Source organism: Leguminivora glycinivorella, chromosome 4, assembly GCF_023078275.1.
Source record: "Leguminivora glycinivorella isolate SPB_JAAS2020 chromosome 4, LegGlyc_1.1, whole genome shotgun sequence".
NCBI classification, from domain to species: domain Eukaryota; kingdom Metazoa; phylum Arthropoda; class Insecta; order Lepidoptera; family Tortricidae; genus Leguminivora; species Leguminivora glycinivorella.
The window spans coordinates 4,667,335-4,690,405 of record NC_062974.1 but is presented as its reverse complement, the minus strand read 5'-3'; the positions used below and the strand labels follow the sequence as shown (position 1 = coordinate 4,690,405).

Here is a 23,071-nt window from a genome sequence, read left to right as displayed (position 1 = left end):
AATTTTAGTTCTGTTATATAACGAGAACTTGATTAATTTGAAATTAGATAGTATTTACATTTAACAATAAACAATTATTCATTATGATTTTAAAGCAAGTTGAACATAAAATGTGTCTGGTTATTTAGTTAAAACTATTGTGTTAAATTAAACTGAAGTAATCAAATGCGCCGCGGAGAGCCTTATAAAACACAATAGTATTACATATTTGCTATCTAACTAAGGTGCTGTAGTCTATTATTAGGGCCCATTTAGACGGTACGAGAACTCGCATACGAGTTTTATTATATTACGGTATTTGATTGCTGTGCAAAATTGTATGTAACCTCAACAGCCCGCAATGTAACTAAAATCGCATTCCAGTTCGCACGCCGTCTAAAGGCCTTAAGCTTTAACATTTAACTTCAGTTTCACCCGATACTACAAAGGTGCAGTCTATTTAATAATAGTCATTTATTTGCCAAACAGAAAAGTACAATATTACACCTATACAACAATATAACTTATTAAATTCATCCCATTCCATATATATATCCCGCTTTATCAATTTGCACCTGGCAACACTAGGCTCAAGCGTTCATCCCCGTTTATGTTAAACACGTTGTCTTGCCATGTAAATTGTTCTGAAATTGGCCCCCAGCGTGGCGCTGGTTGGCGGGCCGCCAAAAACCATGTTGTTCGATGCTCCTGTATGCACAAACGCTCACGATAATAATATCTCTTTCGTGGCTGTCTATCTCTATCGCTCTTGCATATTGGCGCGACAGAGCCAGACTACATTTCTATTTTTTTTATTTTTTATTTTATTTGGATATGAAACAAACGGTCATACAAAAATATTTATACAGTTTATTTTCTTAATCTAGACCTATAGTTTCCATTTTTCTTTAACAAATATTTTTAATTTTTTTTTTTTTTTTTTTTTTTTTTTTTTTTTTTTTTTTAATATTTAACATTTCTGCGGCGTTTGGCGTCGCAAAAATGCCACTCGGCTACGGAGCTTGGGCTTGCTTTCAGTGTAATATAGGAGTGATTTTTGTAATAACTGGTTATTGAATTGAGGCACTAAAAGTGCGTTACGTACACGGAAAATGTAGGCTTCATTTCCTAAAAGCTTCGGAGCAGAAATTTTAATTATGAATGAATGAATTAATTATATATACTTACATATGTAACGTAAAACCAACCCCAACGTAGGTATTATAGGCTTTACAAAACTGGAAGCATTCCATAATGAATAGTCAAGAACTAATGCATTAATTTTATTGTACATATTGTGGCTTATCGTTCTACATATGAAGGTGATTGATCTCTAAGTTAGCCTGTTACTATTTCAGTCCTATTAATATGGCTCTAAGCTGCTTCCGAAGTGAATCCTTACGGTCTTTCGAGTGACACCTAGGTTGAATCATCACTGTCTTCTCCTCTGTTTTTTCTTCCAACTTGACTTCCAATTTCTCTTCAGTCATAAACTTCTTTCCCGATATTTTTGTACTCTCTCAACGAGTTCGTGTGAGTTGATATTGACGTGTGAGTGACTGACAACAACATACATGACTAACACTATGACTATTATTATAACGTGAGTACAACCGTATATTGATTAAATATTTGAATTTGTCTCACAAAAGCTAAACGTCTATCAGCAGGGTTAGCACATGATTGCCGCGAGTGTATGTCGCCGCGAGGTAGACTACCCGTCCTTATGTCATTAAATACAGTTAGAAGACGTGTCATCTATCTCGCGGCGACATACTCTCGCTTCAATCATGTGTTAGGCTTACTGCATAGTATGACTATTTCCTAAAAGACAAGTGTTAGTCTAACCATACAAGGACAAAAATCAGCTTCCTTTGGTAGAGAACCAAAGGAAGCTGATTTTTGTCCTTGTATTTTAGATGTAATCTTGTTTATTCACTTAGTTTTGTAGATAGTTTCCCAGCAATATTCCTTGTACCGAAAGGGGTAAACACTATAATGTGTGGACGGGTATGATTTAATATCAGTTCGTTGCTGGCTCGAATCCAAAATGGATACCTTTGTAAAATGTCACCTCGAGCCAACTCCATAAAGCAATGAGATAAATAACATTTAGTCTTTTAAAGACTACTAGTAGTAATTGATGATTGATATTTAAGTAATTTTGTGAAACAAAATTGGCATATAGTGCATAGATGCCGCTCCCTTTTATGGAACAACCATTTTTTTGCGACTTCAGCATTGGTCCCATAATAAAGGTTGTTCATTATGACCTCAAAATTCTCTATGGAACGTTAATATTACACTCTTTAACTTAAATAAACACAAATTAAACACTTGCTTAGATAAGTTACCAGGGCCTTAAAACAATCAAGACTCGAATGTTTACCCATTACCAAATTGCTTGCGTTGTACAGTCACCATTAAAACTTGCAAAACAAAGCTTTAGATGAGATCATTCAGCAACGGTATATTCCGGCAACCGGTCTGGCGCAGTCAGTAGTGACCCTGCCTGCTGCGCCGCGGTCCCGGGTACGAATCCCGGTAAGGGCATTTATTTGTGTGATGAGCACAGATATTTGTTCCTGAGTCATGGATGTTTTCTATGTATATAAGTATTTATATATTATATATATCGTTGTCTGAGTACCCACAACACAAGCCTTCTTGAGCTTACCGTGGGCCTCAGTCAATCTGTGTAAGAATGTCCTATAATATTTATTTATTTATTTATATTTATTACATATTTTATTATACATCTTGTTTTCCGTTAAATTCGACACGCAATTAGGTCACATCATCAGGAACCACCCTGTATGTGTAGGTATCGCTTTTCGTTAAATTCGAAAAAAATACATTTTTTTTGTTGCCATACATAATAAATGGATTAATTAGTGTGAGAGGACCTTAATCATAACATTAAAGTCATTGTCAAGTGTTTGACGGAATATGTCAAAACAAATATCATTAGGAAGTGATAAGGGATGCCACGCATGTGTTCAGTAATTAATTTTTTTTTAATAATTCGTTAACCGTAACAGTTAAGAGGCTAGTTTCTTAGAGAATTGTATTGTATTTGAACTAAAGAATCTTCCCTTAAAGTTAACGGAATTCAATAAAAACAGGGTGTATAATATTTATGAAATCATATACCGGGTGAAATAAAAACAACCAGCCATACCTTACACAGTGACTTTTCAGGTCTTAATTAACACATTTTAGTTTTTTTTTTTTTTTTTTATTCTGTAACTTCTGATTCCAGTCCCCGCGAATGATACGGGCGGCTGAATTCAATTAATCTTTTTTTTTTTTTTTTTTTTTTTTTTTTCCTGTATGCACATATAAAATCTGTGTGTAATAATGAAATATGTGAAATAATGTAATGATGAATAAATGAATGATAATGAGTTATGTACCATTAAATTTTTTGAGTTTGTTAATTATATAAGTGATAAATTTACAGAATGATTCTAGAGTCGAGTTTTTTGTAATAATTTCCAAAAGGTTATAAGGGTCAATTTTGAGATTTTGACATATGATTTCGTGGTCGAGACGTGGGTTCATAAATTTAGGGCAATATCTGAGGAGATGGTCTATGGATTGTGGAGTGGTTTGATCGCATGGGCATAGGTCATCGGGGGTGATTTTGAAGCGGTGGAGGTACGTTTTGTGATAGCCATGGCCGGTGAGGATTTGGGTGAGGTGGAATGATAGCGTGATCTTATTTCTGAGATTTTGGATGTCGTCCAATGTTGGTAGCCAGTTTTTTAAGTGCAGTCCGGTGGTAGAGCTTATATATATGTTTTTATGAGTTTCTTTGGTCTCTGTTCGGCAAAGGCGTTTTATGTAAGATACGGGGATCCGGTCGAAGTCAGGAGTGTTATGATTTATGAAGTGTAGCGGCGATTTTTGCTTCTCTATCAGCGTCCTCATTTCCTGCGATTCCCACGTGTGCTTTGATCCAGCAGAAAGATATGGACCCAGTTTGTTGTAACAGTTTAATTGCCTTGTGGATTTTGTTTACGGTGTGGTTGGTGCTGCTTCTGTTAGTGATTTCTTGAAGAGCTGCCATGGAGTCGGAGAAGATGGTTATATTTTGGAGTTTCAATTCTAGGGATGTTTCACAGGCTGCCTCTATAGCAACACATTCTGCCTGGAAAGCCGTGCAACATTCATGTAGTTTTATATGCTTGATGGTTCTCTTGCCGTCTGGATAATATATGACAAATGCTGCGCCAACTCCTCCGTCGTGTTTGCTGCCGTCGGTGTAAATGTGATGCATATCTATAGTATTGTAAATCTCGAGGTCCTCAGTGTTGTTCACTTTGTTTATCTCTGTTGATATTCTTTGGGACGGGTGAAGTAATTTTGTTGGATGTATTTTCGTGTCTAGAATAATATCTGAGCGTAAGTGTTTGCTGATTCCGGTGCGTTTGGTTTGTTCAATTTCTGCTATTTCTTTGACTTTCAGATGAAGTGGGGTGAGATCTGCTAGGGCTATGGAAGCGATGGTAGGGAGCGTACGGAAGCCTCGGATGATTTTGATTGCAAACCCTCTTTGTAGACTGAGTAGGGCGTTGGTTACTTTTTTATATTTAGTAGCGCTGCTCCAAATCTCTGCGGCATACGTTATAGTGGGTTCTATTACGTGTTCATATATTATAGATATATTGGCGGAGTGTATACCCCATGTAGGGCGAATATAATGGCATAATTTGCCAAATAGCTTCTGCGCCTTTTTAATGATGTACTCGCAGTGACAGATAAACTTAAACTTTTCGTCAATTACTACTCCAAGAAGTTTGAAACTGTCAGAAAATTTTAGGGTTATATTATCCATGAAAAATGAGCATGTCTTGGCTTTAGGGGTACAGGTGATCATTTGAGTTTTTTCCGGTCCAAAATTAAGATAATTTCCTGAGCCCCAACGAGATATGACTTGCAAGATATGGTTCGTGTTAGTTTGTAATTGTTGTTTATCTCGGGCTGTGCAGATGAGGAGAACATCGTCAGCATAGGCCTGGATGTAATTGCCATCAGGGAGGTAAGTATCTAGCAGGCTGTCCATTATAAGATTCCATATAATAGGTCCAAGTACTGATCCCTGAACGCAGCCTCGGTTTTGTGTCTTGGTGGAGGTTGCATCAGCGTAATTAAGATATATTGTGCGATCTGAGCAGTAACTTTGGATAACTTTGTATATGTTTCCTGGGCAATTTATGTGTTTTAGCCGTATAAATAGTGCAGGCCACCAAGCATGATCGAAAGCGCCTTGGATATCAAGTGATATGGCAACCACTAACTTTTTTTGAGATTTAGCTTGCTTCATGATGTCGATTGCGTGGGCTAGTGCATCAGTAGTTGATTTTTGCTCTTTGAAGCCATATTGTTTTGGATTTGCTGTATTAGTAATATGCATATGATGCGTTAATCTTTTTGCTATCAGTTTCTCATACATTTTACCAAAAACGTTAAGTAAGCCTATGGGTCTGTAGGAGGCGACGTCGGCATAATCGGATTTGTTAGGCTTCGGGATAGTCTTTATAAACGCGGTTTTCCAGTACTTTGGGAAGTAGCAAAGTTGTAGGCAGCGATTAAGGAGTCGGGTAAAGAGCATCGGGTATGTGTCGATGAAATGATAACATATGTCAGGTGTGAGGTGGTCGATTCCTGGAGCTTTTTTCGAGTTCATTGATTTGCTCATTTCTATAATTTCTTCTTGTGTGAAATAGTTATCATTATTTCCATTTGAAGGGGAGTTTATCAAGGTTCTGAGAGTCTGTTGTTGGTAATTATCATTTAAGTTGTTATCGTCGGGGAAAAACTTATGCATGAGGGCTTCAGCTGTTTCTTTACTTGAGTTAGTGTATTCGGTTGGTGATATTTTCAAAGTTGTTGTGGGTTGCGGCTGGGGAACATCTTTTAGCAGTTTATTGGTAAGAGTCCAAACATGTTCATGGCTTTGGTTTGAGCAGAAACTTCTGAAGTGTTCTGATGATGTTTTGTGAATAGCGGTAACATATTCGGTTCTGGCATATTTTTGTTCTTTGATTATGTTGTCTAGATTTTTATTGCCTTTTTTAAGATCTTGTGTTCGGTGATGCAAGTGAATAACCCTCTTTTTCAGTTTAGTGAAGTCTTCCGTCCACCATACTGCTTTCGTGTGGTTAGATTTTCTCTTGATAGTTAAGTCACAGGCTCGTAAGATTGCGTGGCTGAGGTTTTTTATGTATTCGTCTATTTTATTTTCATTCAAGTTGTCAAAGTCGGGATCTTCCAGACCTGCTGATATCACTTCTTCTTTTATTTTGGAGGTCACATTTTGCCAGTCTGCCATATCGGTATTGTACCTATAGGTAGTTTTCGTGATGTTTTTTCGTGGCGTTTCATTTTCTAGGTAATAAGAAAATTCAATGGCGTGGTGATCAGATGAGGGTGAGACGCCGTGATTAATTTTCCAATTTTGAATGTGATTTACGATGTTTCCTGATGCGAGGGTGAGATCGATGATCGATGATCTGATTTGTCCTTGAAACAAATTTTCGAAAGTAGGTTCTGAACCGATGTTGCATACGTTGAGGTCGTTTGCTATGATGAGGTCTTGCATGTCTATTCCTCTTTGGTTATTCCTAGTAGATCCCCACGTTGTGTGCCAGCCGTTGAAATCACCACAAATTATATGTTTTGCATGCCTGTTTGATTGTAAGTATAATTCTAGATGTAGAAGAGTGTTAGATACGTCTTCATCAGGTTCGATATATACGCTTGTGAGTAGAATTTTGGAGTTCCGTAAGCTTAACTGTACTGTAGCTAGGTTGCTGCTACAATGCTGGGTGATACCGAGGGAAGCTCCAAGGTCGCTTTTAACAGCTATACAGGCTTTTACTCTGTTGCTGATTGATGTAGTTTGATATAGGTTGTAGCCGCTTATAGCCTTTAGAATATTGTTTTTTCCCACGTATGGTTCCGTGATGAAAGCAATATCGTATTTGTGTGAAGTGAGATATTGCTTGAATTCATGTGTTGCCGCAAATCCTCTACCCAGGTTGGCTTGTAGAAATTTTATTCTGTTGTATGAAGTGGGTCGTGGAGTGTTGTTGTAGGCTGGACAATGCGGTTGAGTGCCCTTAGCAGTATCTGATAGTCATTCGTGCTAATTTGTCTGCTTTTCTCCACTCAGGGCAGTCCTGGCTGTATGCTGGATGGCAGCTTTTCCTCTCATCTTTTTGACAGCAGTTGACACAACGGGGAATGTTATTTCTATTTGGGCAGCTTCTAGTGTCATGTTTTTCTGAACAAAAACCGCAGTTGGTTGAGTTGGGGCAATTGATTGCCTTGTGATTGTATCCTAGACATTTAAAGCATTGATACACCGGTGACTGATCTAAGACTAAGACTTGTAAGTATCCAATTTTAACTTTTGTGTTAATGAGCGCACTCCATAGAGCGGGGCTAGTTTCCATGATGATGTTTCTTGTGGTGCCGGAGCGTCCTGCAGTGGTGCGAATGGGTTTCAGAATAAAGTCTTGTTCTGGTATATTATCAGTTAACTTTTTGTTTTGTTTGGATACCGCCTCTACTACTTGGTCGTTAGTCAAATCAGGGGTGATTCCTGTGAAACGCACCAACGGATTCTTTAAGGCTGGTAAAGATGCTGCTAGATGGGGTGATTTCTGTTTCAAGGCTTCATTTAATTTTTCTCGTTCCTGTTCGGTGTCGCATGTGATGGCAACTTTATTATTTTTAGTTGTTCTCACGCTAGCAATGCCTATGCCCATACTAATTACATCAACTGATGATTTAATTTCTTTAATGATGTCATCTCCTGTATATGTTGGGTCAGTAGATTCGAGAAGCACAGTGAAGCTTGTTTTGGGGGGTACAGGATTATAGTCGTATTGTTTTTGGTGATTGGTAGATGGGGGAGTTGCAGCGACTGCAGCATATGACATTCTCTGGCCATTTGGTTTATTAACGTATTCGCACGAAGACGGCGCAGCAGGGGCGGTGCGAGCTATTTGAAGTTCTCTTATATTTTGTTTGAGATTATCTATTTCCTTTTGGATCTCATTCATGTGTGAAAGACTATTTGTTTGCATTGTACTGATTTTATTTTGTAGTTCCGTAATTGGGGACTTGACTTCTGTTTTCAGAATGTTTTCTATGTTGTTACAATTGAATTCATGTTCCGTAGTTTTGTATTCGTTAACAATATTTGGCAGTTTTTTAACCATATGTATTTGTTTATCCATCAGAGAAATTATGGTTCGTTTGTTTGATGCAGTAAGGTATTTTTCACTGATGAGGTCGCTCGTTAGTTTTGCTATTTTTCCTGTAATTTCTGAGAACATTTGAACATTATTGATTACGGCATATTGGATTTCTGTGACTCTTGGATCTTCTTTTTCATTAGCCTCATTTTTAGGTTTTCCTTTCTTAGTGGTGTGGGTCTTGGTGGTGAAATCTGAAATACATATATTTTCCGTAGTATTAGTCAACACATTTAATTCTTTTTGATTTAGCGAGTTGTTGTTTTTGTTGACATGACTACTTCGTTCCATACTAGGCGCACTTACCTCATCAGATTCTAGTGCGGTCGACTCAATAATGAAAGTTTGGTTGACCTCTAGGTCAGAGTTGGTAGGCTGGAGAGGTTGATCTGCATCTTTAGTTTGTCCTGTAGAACCGACAGATATTTCCAAAGACTCTCCCGCTGATGGACGTACCTTTTTATGAGAGTTAGGCGGGGTGCGAAGCATTATAAGGATATCGAGAAAATAGTGCTTATTGACAGGAGCAACCAATAACGTTCCGGACGTATTTTACTGCGAAGTCGTACTTGTTTAGTTCAGATATATTATCACGTTTCGCTGGTAAGTAACTGTTCATATATTACAAGTTTGTACTAGAATTTATCACTATTTTACAAAAGAAAATATTTATATTCGACAAAAATAACAAATTTAATTGAGTAGGTATTGAAAATACAATAGATATAAAAAAAAACATATAAATTAAAATTTGACTTGGCGTTAATAATGAGATTAAAGCAAATCTAGTGCTGTAAAAATACATTATAAATAGGTACTTAAAATGTGCATAAGTATTGTTAAGTTACTTAAACATGACGTTTTATTACTTTTTGCGCTTATATTAAAAAAACCCTTGATTAAATTCACATCTTGTCTGTTATTAAATTTGTAATGATTTATTTGTAAGTGCGATAGGGACGGCGAGCCGACGCGACAGGATAAAAGTTTATCACACTAGTGTGCTACGACCGCTGGAACCAATGGCAGTATTTTCCATTGGATAAATGGAAGTGGTAAAGATGATTTATTCAACAGTACTGCTAGAAATTTTACAGAACCACTCTTCTTTTGAGAGTAAAAGACGGTAGTGTGAGTTTGTGTTCAAAGATCGACCCGCTCCTAAAAATCCGCCACAATATTAGTGTTGTCTATTTCAGCACAAAGAACATTGTAGGCGTCGCTCTAACGTCCGCCGAGCACGAGCAGGCTTGCCAGGCATTTGATTATGAAAAGCTTTTAAATCACTTACGGATTGTAACAGACTCGTTGTTTACTGTCACGCTTGTTCACCCGTTGGCGGCCTAGCGTGGCTTCTGTCACACCGTGCAAATCTTTACTACAACTTTTGTACTACTTAATCCTGATTGGTTGCTGATAAAATAAATTCACTGTACAAGTACTTGCAAAAGCAATGGTTTTGCAGTCAGAATGATATGTCAATTACAGAATTTTTACATTAGAAGACTGAGTAGCTAATTTTCTAACTCAAAAATTGTGTCAAAGCCCACAAGAAGCAAAAAAAAAACCACTTTTTGTGACTTTTTCGGGTAATCATTTTATGATGAGTTGCTTTGAATTAGATCTAATATTTCTTGGTTATTTGTTGCTACATAATGTTGTTGGTAAATAAATATTTTATTTTGTAATAGGCTAGTTTCCTACTAGTCAAATCAGCTTCTTTTGAAGAACTGTCAAAACGATTTTCTAATATGGAATTACTATGAAATACTGAGAAGTGACGTCACGGTCAATTCATTTACTTTATATCTTTCTCTTTGACTTATTAAATAGTAATTATGTATAAACATAATGATGTGTTGCTTTATTGCGTGCACTGCACAAATTATTTTATAGCACATATACGAAACTAGCCTATTGTATCAGCCAAGACAAGCAAACGTCGTTTAGTCACGTTTCAAGTTCATTTTAAAAGCACTACAGACAAAAAGATTTTGGAACATGCTTAAATTTAAATCTACGTAGCTTTACAGTAACCCCAGAACACGTAACACACCCTGTTAACATTCCATTAACTTTACGACACGGTGTGAGTAGACCCGACTTGGCGGCCCGCCAAACACAAAGTGGATATCCCGTACACTATTACATGAATGGTATTGCAAGCACCCTTCACGAGATTCCCTCCAATCCCGAAAATTTAGAAAAATATCGACTGACCCTTAGAAAGCATTGTCACCAGAATGTGGGAGAATGCAGATTTTTTTTTCATTAGATTCAATCACTAAATGCTAAACTGAGTAACAATTTTAAATGAATATCGGGAATTATCATCAATCATCATATCACCGAAAGAAATCAAACACCGTTAAATTTATGCATGTAGGTTTTTTTTTATTACTAGCCAAAGGCAAAGACGTGGCCTACGATGGAGTGAGCTCACCCAGAAGATGCCTGTTCACCCTGGTTTTGAAGGTTGCCTGGTTATATGAGCTCGGAAATATGGGCATTTTCAGAATTGGGGTCCCCCCAATTAGCGTAAGTCGTTAATAAAAAATAACTCGCTGTCAGTTTTGTGACGACGATTAAGCATAAAATATGTCTAAAAATTAACTTTTTCACATTCTGAATGTAGATTCTCGCTTAAGGTTTATGCAGCTAACACAAAAACAATATTTTTATTGAAACTTCATGCTTAATTGTCGTCACAAAACGGACAGCGAGTTAAATTTCTGTAAATCCCCACATGCTCAAACTTTTATCTAGGTAGCTTCACAAAATCCATGATCTTTACAACACGGTGTGACACAAGCCAGCTTGGCAGCCCGCCAGGCACAGAGTGGGTAACCCATACACTATTACACGAAAGGTATTGCTGAGCACCCTTCACGAGGTTCTCGGCTTCGGCTTCGGCTTTCAATTCGCGTCCTCAAAGACTTATCTCCACTTAATCCCGGACCAATTGCTCGGCTTCTTGTTCTTTTTGTCGTTCTTAGTAATTAAAAGGCCTTATTTATGGGCCGAGTTTATTGCTTTAGTTCAGAAAAAGGTGAAAGTGTAGTGGCTCTTATATTTTATAACTTGGGAAAAAAAGAAATATATCATCCTTTTTTTCGATTTGTTGGTGTATTTTTTCGTCTTGTGTTTTACTAAATTACACAAGGTCACAATATTACGAGTTGCTGCCTTTACTTATAGGTTGTTAGCTTTAGGGAAATGTGAAGTTTTGAACTGAATTTTCTTATAATATTTTTATAACAAGTACACAGTGCTATTGCCATTTGCCATTTTGAATTAATACAATTAAGGTACCTACATACTATAAATGAACATAGTTTTATAATATCTAATAAAAAGGTAGGTGAAGAAGAACTTAAAGTTTCCAAAAGCTAATAAATATCTAGAGAAAAAGTGAACAGAAATTTGGCAAGTTATGAAAACACGTACTCACGAAATTATTTAACGTGTCTGCGTAACTAATAAATTATTAATCCTTTTCAGATTTCGTACAGAAACCTTCTATCGGCATTGAGACCTGCTTTAACTACCCATATAAATTTTCGAACATTTTCTGACAGCTTTGTCAACATTCCGACTTTTTTGAGTATATATTGATTTAAACTAATACGATTTTCACTCATATTATTAAATTAAAACGGGATTTAATCGCGTAAAACTTACGTTTATATTTAAGCCGACGTTTCGGACGTGACATTACGTCCGTGGTCACGGTTAGACTGGCTGGGAGTTGTATCAACATCTTCTAGCTGTACGAATTTGTCGAAGTACCCGCACTTGATTGTCATTACGTCGGGTTATAATAAACGTAAGTTTTACGCGATTATATCCCGTTTTAATTTAATAATATTTTTGAGTATGTTCTAAAACGTGTAGGTATAAATTTTACACGAGCTAACTTCAAATAGAAGTAGTTGTCAGCCTACACTAGTTATGTAGCGACGATTAAGCAGTTAAGGACTTGTTGGACGCGCCACAAGTGGCTGCGAGATTTGCCTTGACGACAATTTGTAGTTGCCAGTTCCTAACTAAACTGCTTCAACTACGGGCTTCTAAAAAGACTAGTTAGTTGATAAATACTGGTATAAACTCGTAGCGTGCTAGACTACGAGTAGGTCAAGTGTTTTTAGTACCTAGGCGATATTGAAGTAGAAATTCAGGAACATGAATGGTACTTAGTTGTACTTAAATAAATCGGGGTCAAATATGTTTTGGGTGCAAATCGTCGATTTGAAGTACAGTCAGGGTCAAATAAAAAGTGACTATAAAAGCAGTTAAATATTGAATAAAATATATTGTAACATACATATGTGTATGTAATGTAATAGCAGTTACCACGTTAAAAGATATTTAATGTTTTGAGGTTTACTAGATAATTAACCTCTGCTGTATTTGCAGTAACAATGGGATTACAAGCATATAATTTAATTGTCTATCAAAAAACGATCACCGAGTTATTTTTCTTAATTGTCACTTAGGTTTAGGTTATATATGAAATTAGGTACGCTAAGAAATAAATCTCATTTAAAGACGCTTATATCAGATAAAAGTCCTGAAATTTGCATCGCACTTGAAATACACAGCCGTCTTGTGTTATACATAAGCATTCAGCTAACGCGCTCACAATGCCCTCCGAATAATAATGGGCCGCCATGAATTATGTCACTCATGCGCCCGTACGTGAATATTTTATTGTTGCTAAGATAACTGTCATCGCAAGTGCGAATGTGTTAACATCTGACGATGGGGGCATGGGGGCACTTTCTTGTGGGTTCTATGAGTTATAAAGTACATCAGGGGTATAAGCATGGTCGCGCGATAAAAGATAAAATATGGACGGCCTGCAGGGCAATCATGGTCGCGCGATAGATGATAAAACATCGGACCGTCCCTATCGCATTTACAAATAGTGCGATAGGGACGGCCTGATGTTTTATCATTTATCGCGCGACCATAATTGCCTGCCCGATGTTTTTATCATTTATCGCGCGCGACCATGCTTGCCTGCCTGTGAACGCCTTTAAAAGGTTTGGTTTTCATTACATAGCAAAATGTGGTTTCAATAATAATGAGAATGAGAAGAACATAAAAGGCATGGTAAAATATTAATATTATTAGTATTTGTATCGGAAACTTGATGTCCTTTATTATTTTAACAGGACTACAAGCTTTAGGAATTCTTTTTAACTTTGAAGTCTAGGTTTATGGTTCGAAACTTCAACAGTGTTAACACATAATACTTTCGTTTGAAGAAAACCCAAATAGAAACTAAATTGGCATAAAATATTCAACAATGACATGTAAATAATTAGTATATTATTTATACTCGTACATATTCAGGGGCAGTAAGCCATTGGATTATTTGTTTGAGTACTTAGCCTCTACTCGCGCTGAACAAACCCCGTAACCGAATGGCTTTTCTGCGACGCGAAACAAAAACGAAATGCCGCGAAAGGTAGTCTGGTTCTGTCGCGCCAATACGCAAGAGCGATAGAGATAGATATCGACGAGCGTTTCGTTCCGTGAGCATTTGTGCATTCGGCTACGCACGCAGGATTTCGTGAGGGGAAAAGTGACCCAGTTAAGTACATTGTGTTTTCAATTCTGTAATCGTGTATTTTTGACTATTTTCGTTTGTATTAATAACTGTGTTTTGGTACTGATGATAAACTGACCTTTTCTATATTACTTTTAGTAGGTAGTTATAAAATAATGTCAAAGCATTTTCCATTCCTCAATTTAAACATGCGCTATTCGGCCAATAAATATAATACAAAAATATCGCCCAGGGCAACTTTTTATTCGTCGAATAGCGTTAACCTGTTGAAACCTTTTAAATAAATAAAAATGGTTGCACCTTCAATAATCATAACATTTTCTTTTTATTAAATAAACCGATTAACTTTTTTATTTTATGAAACTAGTGACAACAAAGTAGGAGATGTGCCCGAATGACGATTGGTACTCGAAGCATTTTTCTTTTTTTTTTTTTTAAGAGTAACAATCGTTCGCGAGGATTTATGCTCCTACTCAGTGTTGCCACACCTAAATTATATTAAAAGTACATGGCACGCTAGTCGCTGATTTGAGACACCACAATCGTCGTCTCGCTTGTCAGACCGCTTTTGATAACGTTCAGTATAAATGGTAACATTTCACAACGCGTCCTTTGACAGTTTCGCAGTGGAAACCATGAAAGAACGATTGATGTGCCGTTTAGTCTATGGTCTGATGAAGCGAGAGGATGATTCCTGTCGGTATCAGTGATAAATGAGTGTTTTTAAATTAACGTTTTATTTATCACTGTCGGCAGCATATAAATGGTCCCCGATGAAACCGAAGCACTATAAATCTAATACTAAACACTCACTATAAATACTAAAACTATTTTATATACCTTTTAACAATAGTACACACATTAGATTAGAAGATTAAATATAATATATGTATAAACTTTATGGCTCCATTCCCCTATCTTTAGCAATTTTAAAGCAAACTTATTATAAACGCTTGTTTTTTTATTTCACCTACGTAAACGTTTTGCCCTAATTTCAATAAGCACAATTAACGCCTACACCTTGAAAATAAAGAAAAAATATAATCTTAGCTAAGGCGTCTCTTATAAAAGGGCTTATTGAAAATTAAAGAGCCCTTTTATATTAAGAAAGCTTTTAAGTATTTGTTTCGGATTGAAAAGGGTCGATGAAGGGTCGTGGACTTAGATCAAAATTTATTATTGGCGCGAGAGATAATTCCTCCTAGATAGTTAAGAGACTAAGTGCCTACAAGAAAACAACTCTTAATCAGGATAGACACAGAAACACTCACATCCGATCGGCGTTTTGTTGAGAGATAATCTGTTTTTCAATGTGAACCATTGTTTGTTAGTGCTGATGAGGGTTTTGACGGGACCTACCAGACCAATGTGGTGGTCAGAAACAACGGCAGTTGCCTGTACGTGCCCCCGGGCATTTTCAAGAGCACATGCAAGATAGACATCACGTGGTTCCCCTTCGACGACCAACACTGTGACATGAAGTTCGGTAGCTGGACCTACGATGGCAACCAGGTATAGAATAGCGAGCAACGCTTTAGCTGCGTCGACCGTGCGTTTGCGCGTCTACTCGAACAAGTTCCGTTCGAGTCCATACGCAAACGTTTGTATTGCGATTACCCCAATCTTTTCTTTACGTGCCGCAGCTAAAGCGTTATCAGCTGCTGTTGCATTTTATAGAACTTAAGCACTTTCAATAACATTAGTTTACAAAACAAATGTAACAGCAGTCTTTTGTTAAGGCTAAGATAGGATGTAAAGTAGGGCTGATAATGAAGGGAACCATGTGAGAAACCAGAAGGATGTTGGATATCCCAAACGTTTTGTATGTACTATTTTGCATGGAGCAAAAACTTCACACGAAGCACTCTTACAAGCGATTATATTGAGATTTCAACTGCCATACGGATAACCTATAGTAAAGGATATAACCATATTTAATTCAGTATTACTATTGTAGCACATTTTTGTTTTTAAAATTCTATAACTTGTGGCAATAAAACGATGCTATCAACATTAATCGGCTATCTGAAAATTTTGAATGAACAAATTTAGCAACTGCATTGAATATCTATTTTTTTAGAAACAAATATGTGCTGCTATGATAATTTTTGGTCACATGCTTGCAACCTGAATTACTGCTGCTTCTTACATGCCATTTATATTGAGTTCTGTTGTACCTATTGTTTTATTACAATCATTAAGTACATTGTGTAATTCGTACGAGACTCTATCCATCAACTACACAAAAACATGTTTGTGTAATTGCACGATATGGATCACTCATTGACATTATTTTGCAAACAGTTTCGGCATGGAATTGTTTATCTACATGTTATTCGTTGTCCCCTGTATCCAACCAATGTTGATATTTGCGGTGTAGTCCGTATGGCAGTGTTTTAGTTATAATCTTCCCTTGGCATGACTGCATCCCTTTAGTCTGTGTACTGTAACTGCACACTCTTCGAGGATCTCACATCCCCTACCAGTTTCAAGAGAGCTCCCTAAGCATGCAAATACGTGGTACATGAGGGTCTTGCATGGTTGGTTCCCGGATTAAGCCCTTAGATAGTGCATCATATCAGAATGTACGATATTTTGGACTTCACCATGTTTTGTTCTGACAGCTGGATCTGGTGCTTAAGGATGAGAACGGTGGCGATTTATCAGACTTCATAACAAATGGAGAGTGGTATTTAATAGGTGAGTTTTTCACTGTTTCTTTTTAGAATTTGCAAACTATTTCATCGTCTCTGTATGTGAAAAAGTTACAAATACTAATTAACATCTTTCTCTGTTTTTCACAGGAATGCCAGGAAAAAAGAACACGATAACATACGCGTGTTGTCCAGAGCCTTACGTGGACGTCACTTTCACGATAATGATAAGAAGAAGAACGTTATACTACTTCTTCAATCTTATAGTTCCGTGTGTCCTTATCTCTTCGATGGCTCTCCTGGGCTTCACTCTTCCGCCGGACTCTGGGGAAAAACTAACACTCGGTTAGTATCATTCATAAAATTTGTTGTTTTTCTTAGATTATTTGAGTAGGGATAAATTCGGAGTTTGCATGACGGTTCTTGATTATAGTCAATCATAAGATGTTTAAGTTTGTACTACGACAATTCTAGTCAAAGACATTACCTACTCAAAAGTGATTAAAACTACGAAATTATCTAACATAAAAACTCTCTAAAAACATAAGAGGCATGGGTGCGAAATTTACTCATCATCATCCTTGCGTTACCCCGACATTTGCCACGGCTCATGGGAGCCTGGGGTCCGCTTTGACAACTAATCCCAAAGTTTGGCGTAGGCACTAATTTTAAGAAAGCGACTGTTTCTGACCTTCCAACCCGAAGGATAACTAGGCCTTATTGGAATTAGTCCGGTTTCCTCACGATGTATTCCTTCACTGAAAAGCGACTGGCAAATATCAAAACTCATTGGTACGAGCCGGGTTGGAATCCGCGACCTCCGGATCGAAACTCGCACGCTCTTACCGCTAGGCCACCAGCGCTTGATGGGTGTTAAATTTACTATGAAAATAGAAATACATTTTAGCAGGTGGACCGTCATGTTAATAGTTTTGGCTAATGCCGACAGGTGTGACGATATTGTTATCGTTGACCGTGTTTCTGAACCTCGTGGCGGAAAAGATGCCTTCGACATCGGACGCAGTGCCTCTCATAGGTATTGCACTGTAGGCAGTGTAGGCACAAATAACACGCACTCTGCTGCTGGCATATGTGCTTTACGATTATTCATTTTATTGTCTTGGTACTTCCTTATGGAAGTACTTTCTGTGACTTAGGCTAAGTTCAGATAAACGTGCGGCAATGCGCGCTGTCGCGTGATTCATCTGTACAGATGACGATGGCTTGATGCTGACGTGCGGTTAAAGTTCTTGCACTCGGTCCATGGCAGAGCAGTCATGTACACCACATTGATTTGTTACGATCTCAAATCGTCAGCGAACCAAACGCGCGTCGCCTCGCGTTCATTTGAACTTAGCCTTCAAGGGCAGTTTTTAAAAATATATCGGCAGCAGTGTACGTCAAAAATTAGATTGTGTTTAGGCTGTGATATGACTGTGTGTCTATGTTAGAACCCCTGACAATAGAATCCCAAGTGTGGTAAGTATAGTTTGGAGTAGATGTCATCATTGTGTTTTCAGCTCCACTTTTCGAGGCACATAGCACAGAAATATAGGATTTGGGTGGATTTGGAGAGTTGTGTAGTAAAACTGGGATATCATGCAAACTAGGCTGAAGCAAGCATGGGATATCGGAGAACTGCTAGGTTGAACGTAGGTTTAAGAGAGTGGCCTGTATTGAGGGCTTGTGTAGGGTTGTTAACATTGTCTTTGATTGCAGGAGTCACTATTCTTCTCTCGCTGACGGTGTTCCTCAACCTGGTAGCCGAGACCCTGCCGCAGGTCTCCGACGCGATACCCTTGTTAGGTACACTGCCCACACGACGACCATGCTGCCCCGTCCCACTCATCCTCCTTTTGTTTTACCCTTCACATCATGCCCGCCACTTTGGTTTCATTTCAATCTTCACATTTCTGTTTTATTAGCTATCGTTTATTTTCTAAATAAAATCAAATTAATAGTTATTTTAAAACATTACAAGGAGTTAATTACGTGCGTAAAATTATTGTTTAAACCATTTTACCTACATCAAAGGCTGCTAAGAGGTTTAATAAGCTTTGATTACCGACATAAATGTCATCATCAGTGTATTTGCCTAATTGTGCTTCGCTTTTGAATATTGCAATATATTTGATGTTTCTAATTAGTGTTCAATATTTATATGTCTGTATATCCAGTATATTTTTTTGAGTATTATTGGAATCGATTTCGTGATTTATACTTTCGTCAGATTGTTCTGTTTTTATTAATTTCCGAAGTTACTTAGTAGGTTTATACTATAAAACATCACATTCAGTGCAATGCACTACGAGCGTCAGCGTAGTCGATAGTATGGGTAAATGTGTATGTAGCGAAAAGCGCCTACGAACAGAGGACCCGATATCGAGTCTGCGGCACTGAATGTGTTAAAATTTATATCATAATAACCAGTGGCATGGCATGAAAGTTGGCGGATACTGAGGTAAGTATACATTGCACAAACTGAATTATATGTTACACCTTTTGCCTTCTTTACAGTTTTCACGTAATCGATTCCATGTCCCACATATTTAATGTTTTATATGTACTGGATGTTTATTCATAAGAAAATCAACGAGATGCAGTGTGCCGGATACTTGGAGGGTGGTAGTTTTAAAAACCCTTCTAAAATATAACACTTAAACACTAACTCTTAGTTTAAAAGTAATTCTAAATGTTCTGCATGGTTTTTACTTAATTCTGTTTATGATTTTACTTGAGCTCCTGTACCGCTACCGACAGCACACTAAAACAGGAATTACCCTTCTCGAGGTTTCTACGAGGGCATACCTCTAATAATGTGTTCCGTAGAGTTTTGTTTTTCATAGAATATTATATTGATCTTTACAGGTGTAACGATCCTCCTGTCGCAAACTGTTTTCTCCCTATTGGTGGGGCACGTTATCACAAAAACGTCAGAGGCCATCCCCCTCATAGGTGAGAAGGCCCACGCGTTTGATCAAAAACAATTACTTTAAATGACTGACTAAAAATAACTTAAATTCCATAACTAGTGAATGGGTCTGGAGGATTATTTTCAAATATTTTGATAATCAGATACAAAATATTCCTCTGGCCGTTCTTAAAACCAAACGTTCGCTAAATACTTAAAACCGAATATAAAAAATGCATTGCTGCTTTAATTATTGGCTGTCATTATAGAATTTGGCTGTAAACCTTTCTAAATTGATTAAACTCCTGAGGTCAGTCTTACGCTGAGCCCCACTTCTGATAGAACTGCACTAACGCGCTAAATCTTATACTCTGTGCCTACCTCTCTCCAGGATTCTAGTATAATTAATATTCTTGTAATGTATTAAAATAATAAATTTATTTAAATTTAGCTTATTAGTTGCCCATAATTCATTTACATCTTTAATTACTTTACAATTTTCCCGATTTTCGGACGTAGTTGGTGACTTATCGATTATCGCATGTGGGTTTTAAATTTTAATCAAGATCTAAAGCACAACTCTCCTATTTAAATAAATGTGTTTAACGCTTTTGATTGTAGGTTTGTGGCTTGTTTAACATCAAGTTTAAATAGTTTAAAGTTAAACGTTTAAATCATCAAAGTGGATACGGGTTGCGAAGGGCCAGCCTCCAAGTACCAAACTACGGGTTTCAACTTCTGGTCTGCCTCTGTCCTTTAACTAGATGGTCCTATTTCAAAACTCATTTATTCTTTCCTTTTTCTTTATTACAGCATAAATAAAATGACTCACGTTGACCTGAATATGGACCGTGATTACCTTTCGCATTTTGCCGAGCTCCCGATGTTTAGACACAGTTACCTTACATGCATAATGCTGGGTTAACACGGGCTTAGTAGCTAATGCTTAGTGCGTGTCACTAACACTTGTCACATGCATGTAAACACATTGTACAAGTGCTTAGTATAAGTGCAACTTTACTGCGAGTGCAAGTGAATAGAAGTCGGTTCTATTTGCTAAGCGACAAGTATCTATCGCCCCGACAAAAAATACAAATACTTGTCACTTTACAAGTGGTGTAAACTTAGCTTAATACCCGTGACAATGAGGCATGTAACAAAAAAGTAAACACGGACTATATCCCGGTCAATATACTTAAGTCTAGTGAAACTAACCGTCAATCATTAAAAAATCTTATTAATAAAATGATTTGACAAATATGAGAATAAATTAACTTTTGGAGAAGGACTTCTTAAATGTTAACTGATATATTAAATAGAACATTGACAAAGGGACATATAACATTCGATGGTATTCTGTCTGTTCCTTTGATAATGTTTCTACTTATTGTAGTTGCAAATTTTTGAACAAATCTAGATTTTTTCTACTATCAACCTTATTTGATTTTCAATCCTTTTTTATATAAATATTGTAAGGAATATAACTGAAATCAAATTAGTCATTGGGGCTTTTTTCTGTTTTATCAGCAGTTAAAAAAGTATTTCTTTAAATAGATAGAAATAAAAATCTAGATTGGTGTAAGTATAAGCATGTTTATTAAATGCATGTATACATGTAATGCCTTATTTTATTTATTAAGCTAAATAATTCGTTATCAAAAGTGATAATACGAAAATATTTTATTAGATATTTGAACATAAGTAGGAAATATGAATAGTAGATATCTATGTAAGAGGAAAATTTATCTTAAGGCCTCTTATGATTGTAGTAAAATTCTTTTGATTTTGAGATTTTGATGTGGATTTCTTATGAAGTGGAGAAGAAAGAAGAATGTTACCATTACAACATACATTCTAGAAGATATTTGGTGACGTTAGGAATACTCAATATCATAATTGTCGACATTACGTTATTATTTTTTTACTTATTACCTTTTTAATTTTTATAAAAACAGTTTATAATTAAAATTTATATGATGCTTTTCAATATGTTTCGTCACTTTTTCAAAATTTTCCTTTAAATTAAATGTTTTTTCTTTAGATATTTAATATTGTATCAAAAACGTATAATCGACACTGCATGATACATGAAATGGCATGGCGTTGATGTCGGTAGTCGTATGTATTATTTAAGATATTAGAATCAATACTAAATAGTTTTTTTTTCTCTAAAACACAATAAGCGCATAATTTTCTTCTTGTGTTAATCCTTTCCCTGATTACCTTAACTTATTGTCATTTTAAAATAGTTACTTCTTGTGTGTTTAAATGAAGTGTTTCTGTGAACTTACATTTATTTTAACCGTTTATAAATAAACCGCTCGTGGGCGTGGATTTGGTATTTCTTGGAGCGATAATTGAAAGTTTTTCATTATTTATAATGGTGTAAATATTATACGTAATTTCGTAAGAAACACTTCTATTTAGGTACGTAAGTCGTCATCAAACAATCTCTTTAAATTGCCTTATCCACCTAGCTCAGGTTTAGGTTCACTATCGAATTGATAATCTTAAAATATTCCACTTTTTATTTGTGTATACTTGTTTGATGTCGACAACTTGTCATTAAGTTCGGTAAAAACGAATTAAATTGAACGGTCTGTGCTGGATCTACCCAAACTTCAGATTTAACATTTATTTATTTTCCGGCCCGTATCTCCAGCACGGAACGTTATTTTAATCTGTTCTGGGTGCGTAGCCGAATGGCACAAACGCTCACGAAACGAAACGCTAGTAGATATCTATCCAGGGCCAGGGTGGCTAGCCGAATGGCACAATCGCTCACGAAACGCTCACGAAACGAAGCGCTAGTAGATATCTATCTCTATCGCGCTTGCGTATTGGCGCGACAGAGCCAGCGGCGTATCGCTTTCGTTTGGCGTCGGAGAAATGCCATTCGGCTACGGGGCCTGGCCCCGTAGCCGAATGGCATTTCTCCGACGCCAAACGAAAGCGATACGCCGCTGGCTCTGTCGCGCCAATACGCAAGCGCGATAGAGATAGATATCTACTAGCGCTTCGTTTCGTGAGCGATTGTGCCATTCGGCTAGCCACCCTGGTGCCGTAGACAAATGGCATTTCTGCGACGCGAAACGAAAACGAAACGCCGCGAAAGGTAGTCTGGCTCTGTCGCGCCAATACGCAAGAGCGATAGAGATAGATATCTACGAGCGTTTCGTTTCGTGAGCGTTTATGCCATTCGGCTACGTACCCTGTCCCTTGATACTGTGAGCTGTTTATGAGTAATTTTACTCAAACATTCGTGGATTATAATTTACAGAGACGATGGAACTCTGTTAATCATTTTGATTCTTGTATTAATTTGTTACGTAAATAATTTACAAGTCCATCAAAGTTAGCATCTTGTTTATTCGATGGCTGTAGAAATACGCGGTGGGCTATTGGAAACACAAAAACGTTCTTTCGAAATAGCCCATCTTTAGTACCGTATTTTGGATTGGTCTAGTAATCTTTGAAAGGGTGAATACTCACTGAATAGTTTTAGGATTTTGCCTTATCGCGACAACGTGACTGGCAGCCATCGTAAAGACAGACATTTGTCAGAATGGCGTTTCGAAAATGTTTGTCTAAATCATGTCTAAATGACTTACGGCGTTGTTGCGTGGGTTCAAAGGACAAGAAAAGGTGTATTCGAATTTGTAGCCAATTTGATTTTAATCTT

At 37.0% G+C, this 23,071-nt stretch overlaps 1 protein-coding gene across 1 annotated transcript in view; it reads left to right on the top strand.

The window, feature by feature from the left end:
• LOC125225040 (neuronal acetylcholine receptor subunit alpha-7) overlaps positions 1–23,071 on the top strand; it is a 216,611-nt gene that overhangs the window by 168,841 nt on the left and 24,699 nt on the right. The window contains exons 6-9 of the mRNA XM_048128530.1: positions 15,156–15,336; positions 16,449–16,524; positions 16,629–16,823; positions 18,198–18,284. Coding sequence (XP_047984487.1) covers positions 15,156–15,336; positions 16,449–16,524; positions 16,629–16,823; positions 18,198–18,284 — 539 coding nt within the window. The remainder of the gene's footprint in view (positions 1–15,155; positions 15,337–16,448; positions 16,525–16,628; positions 16,824–18,197; positions 18,285–23,071) is intronic.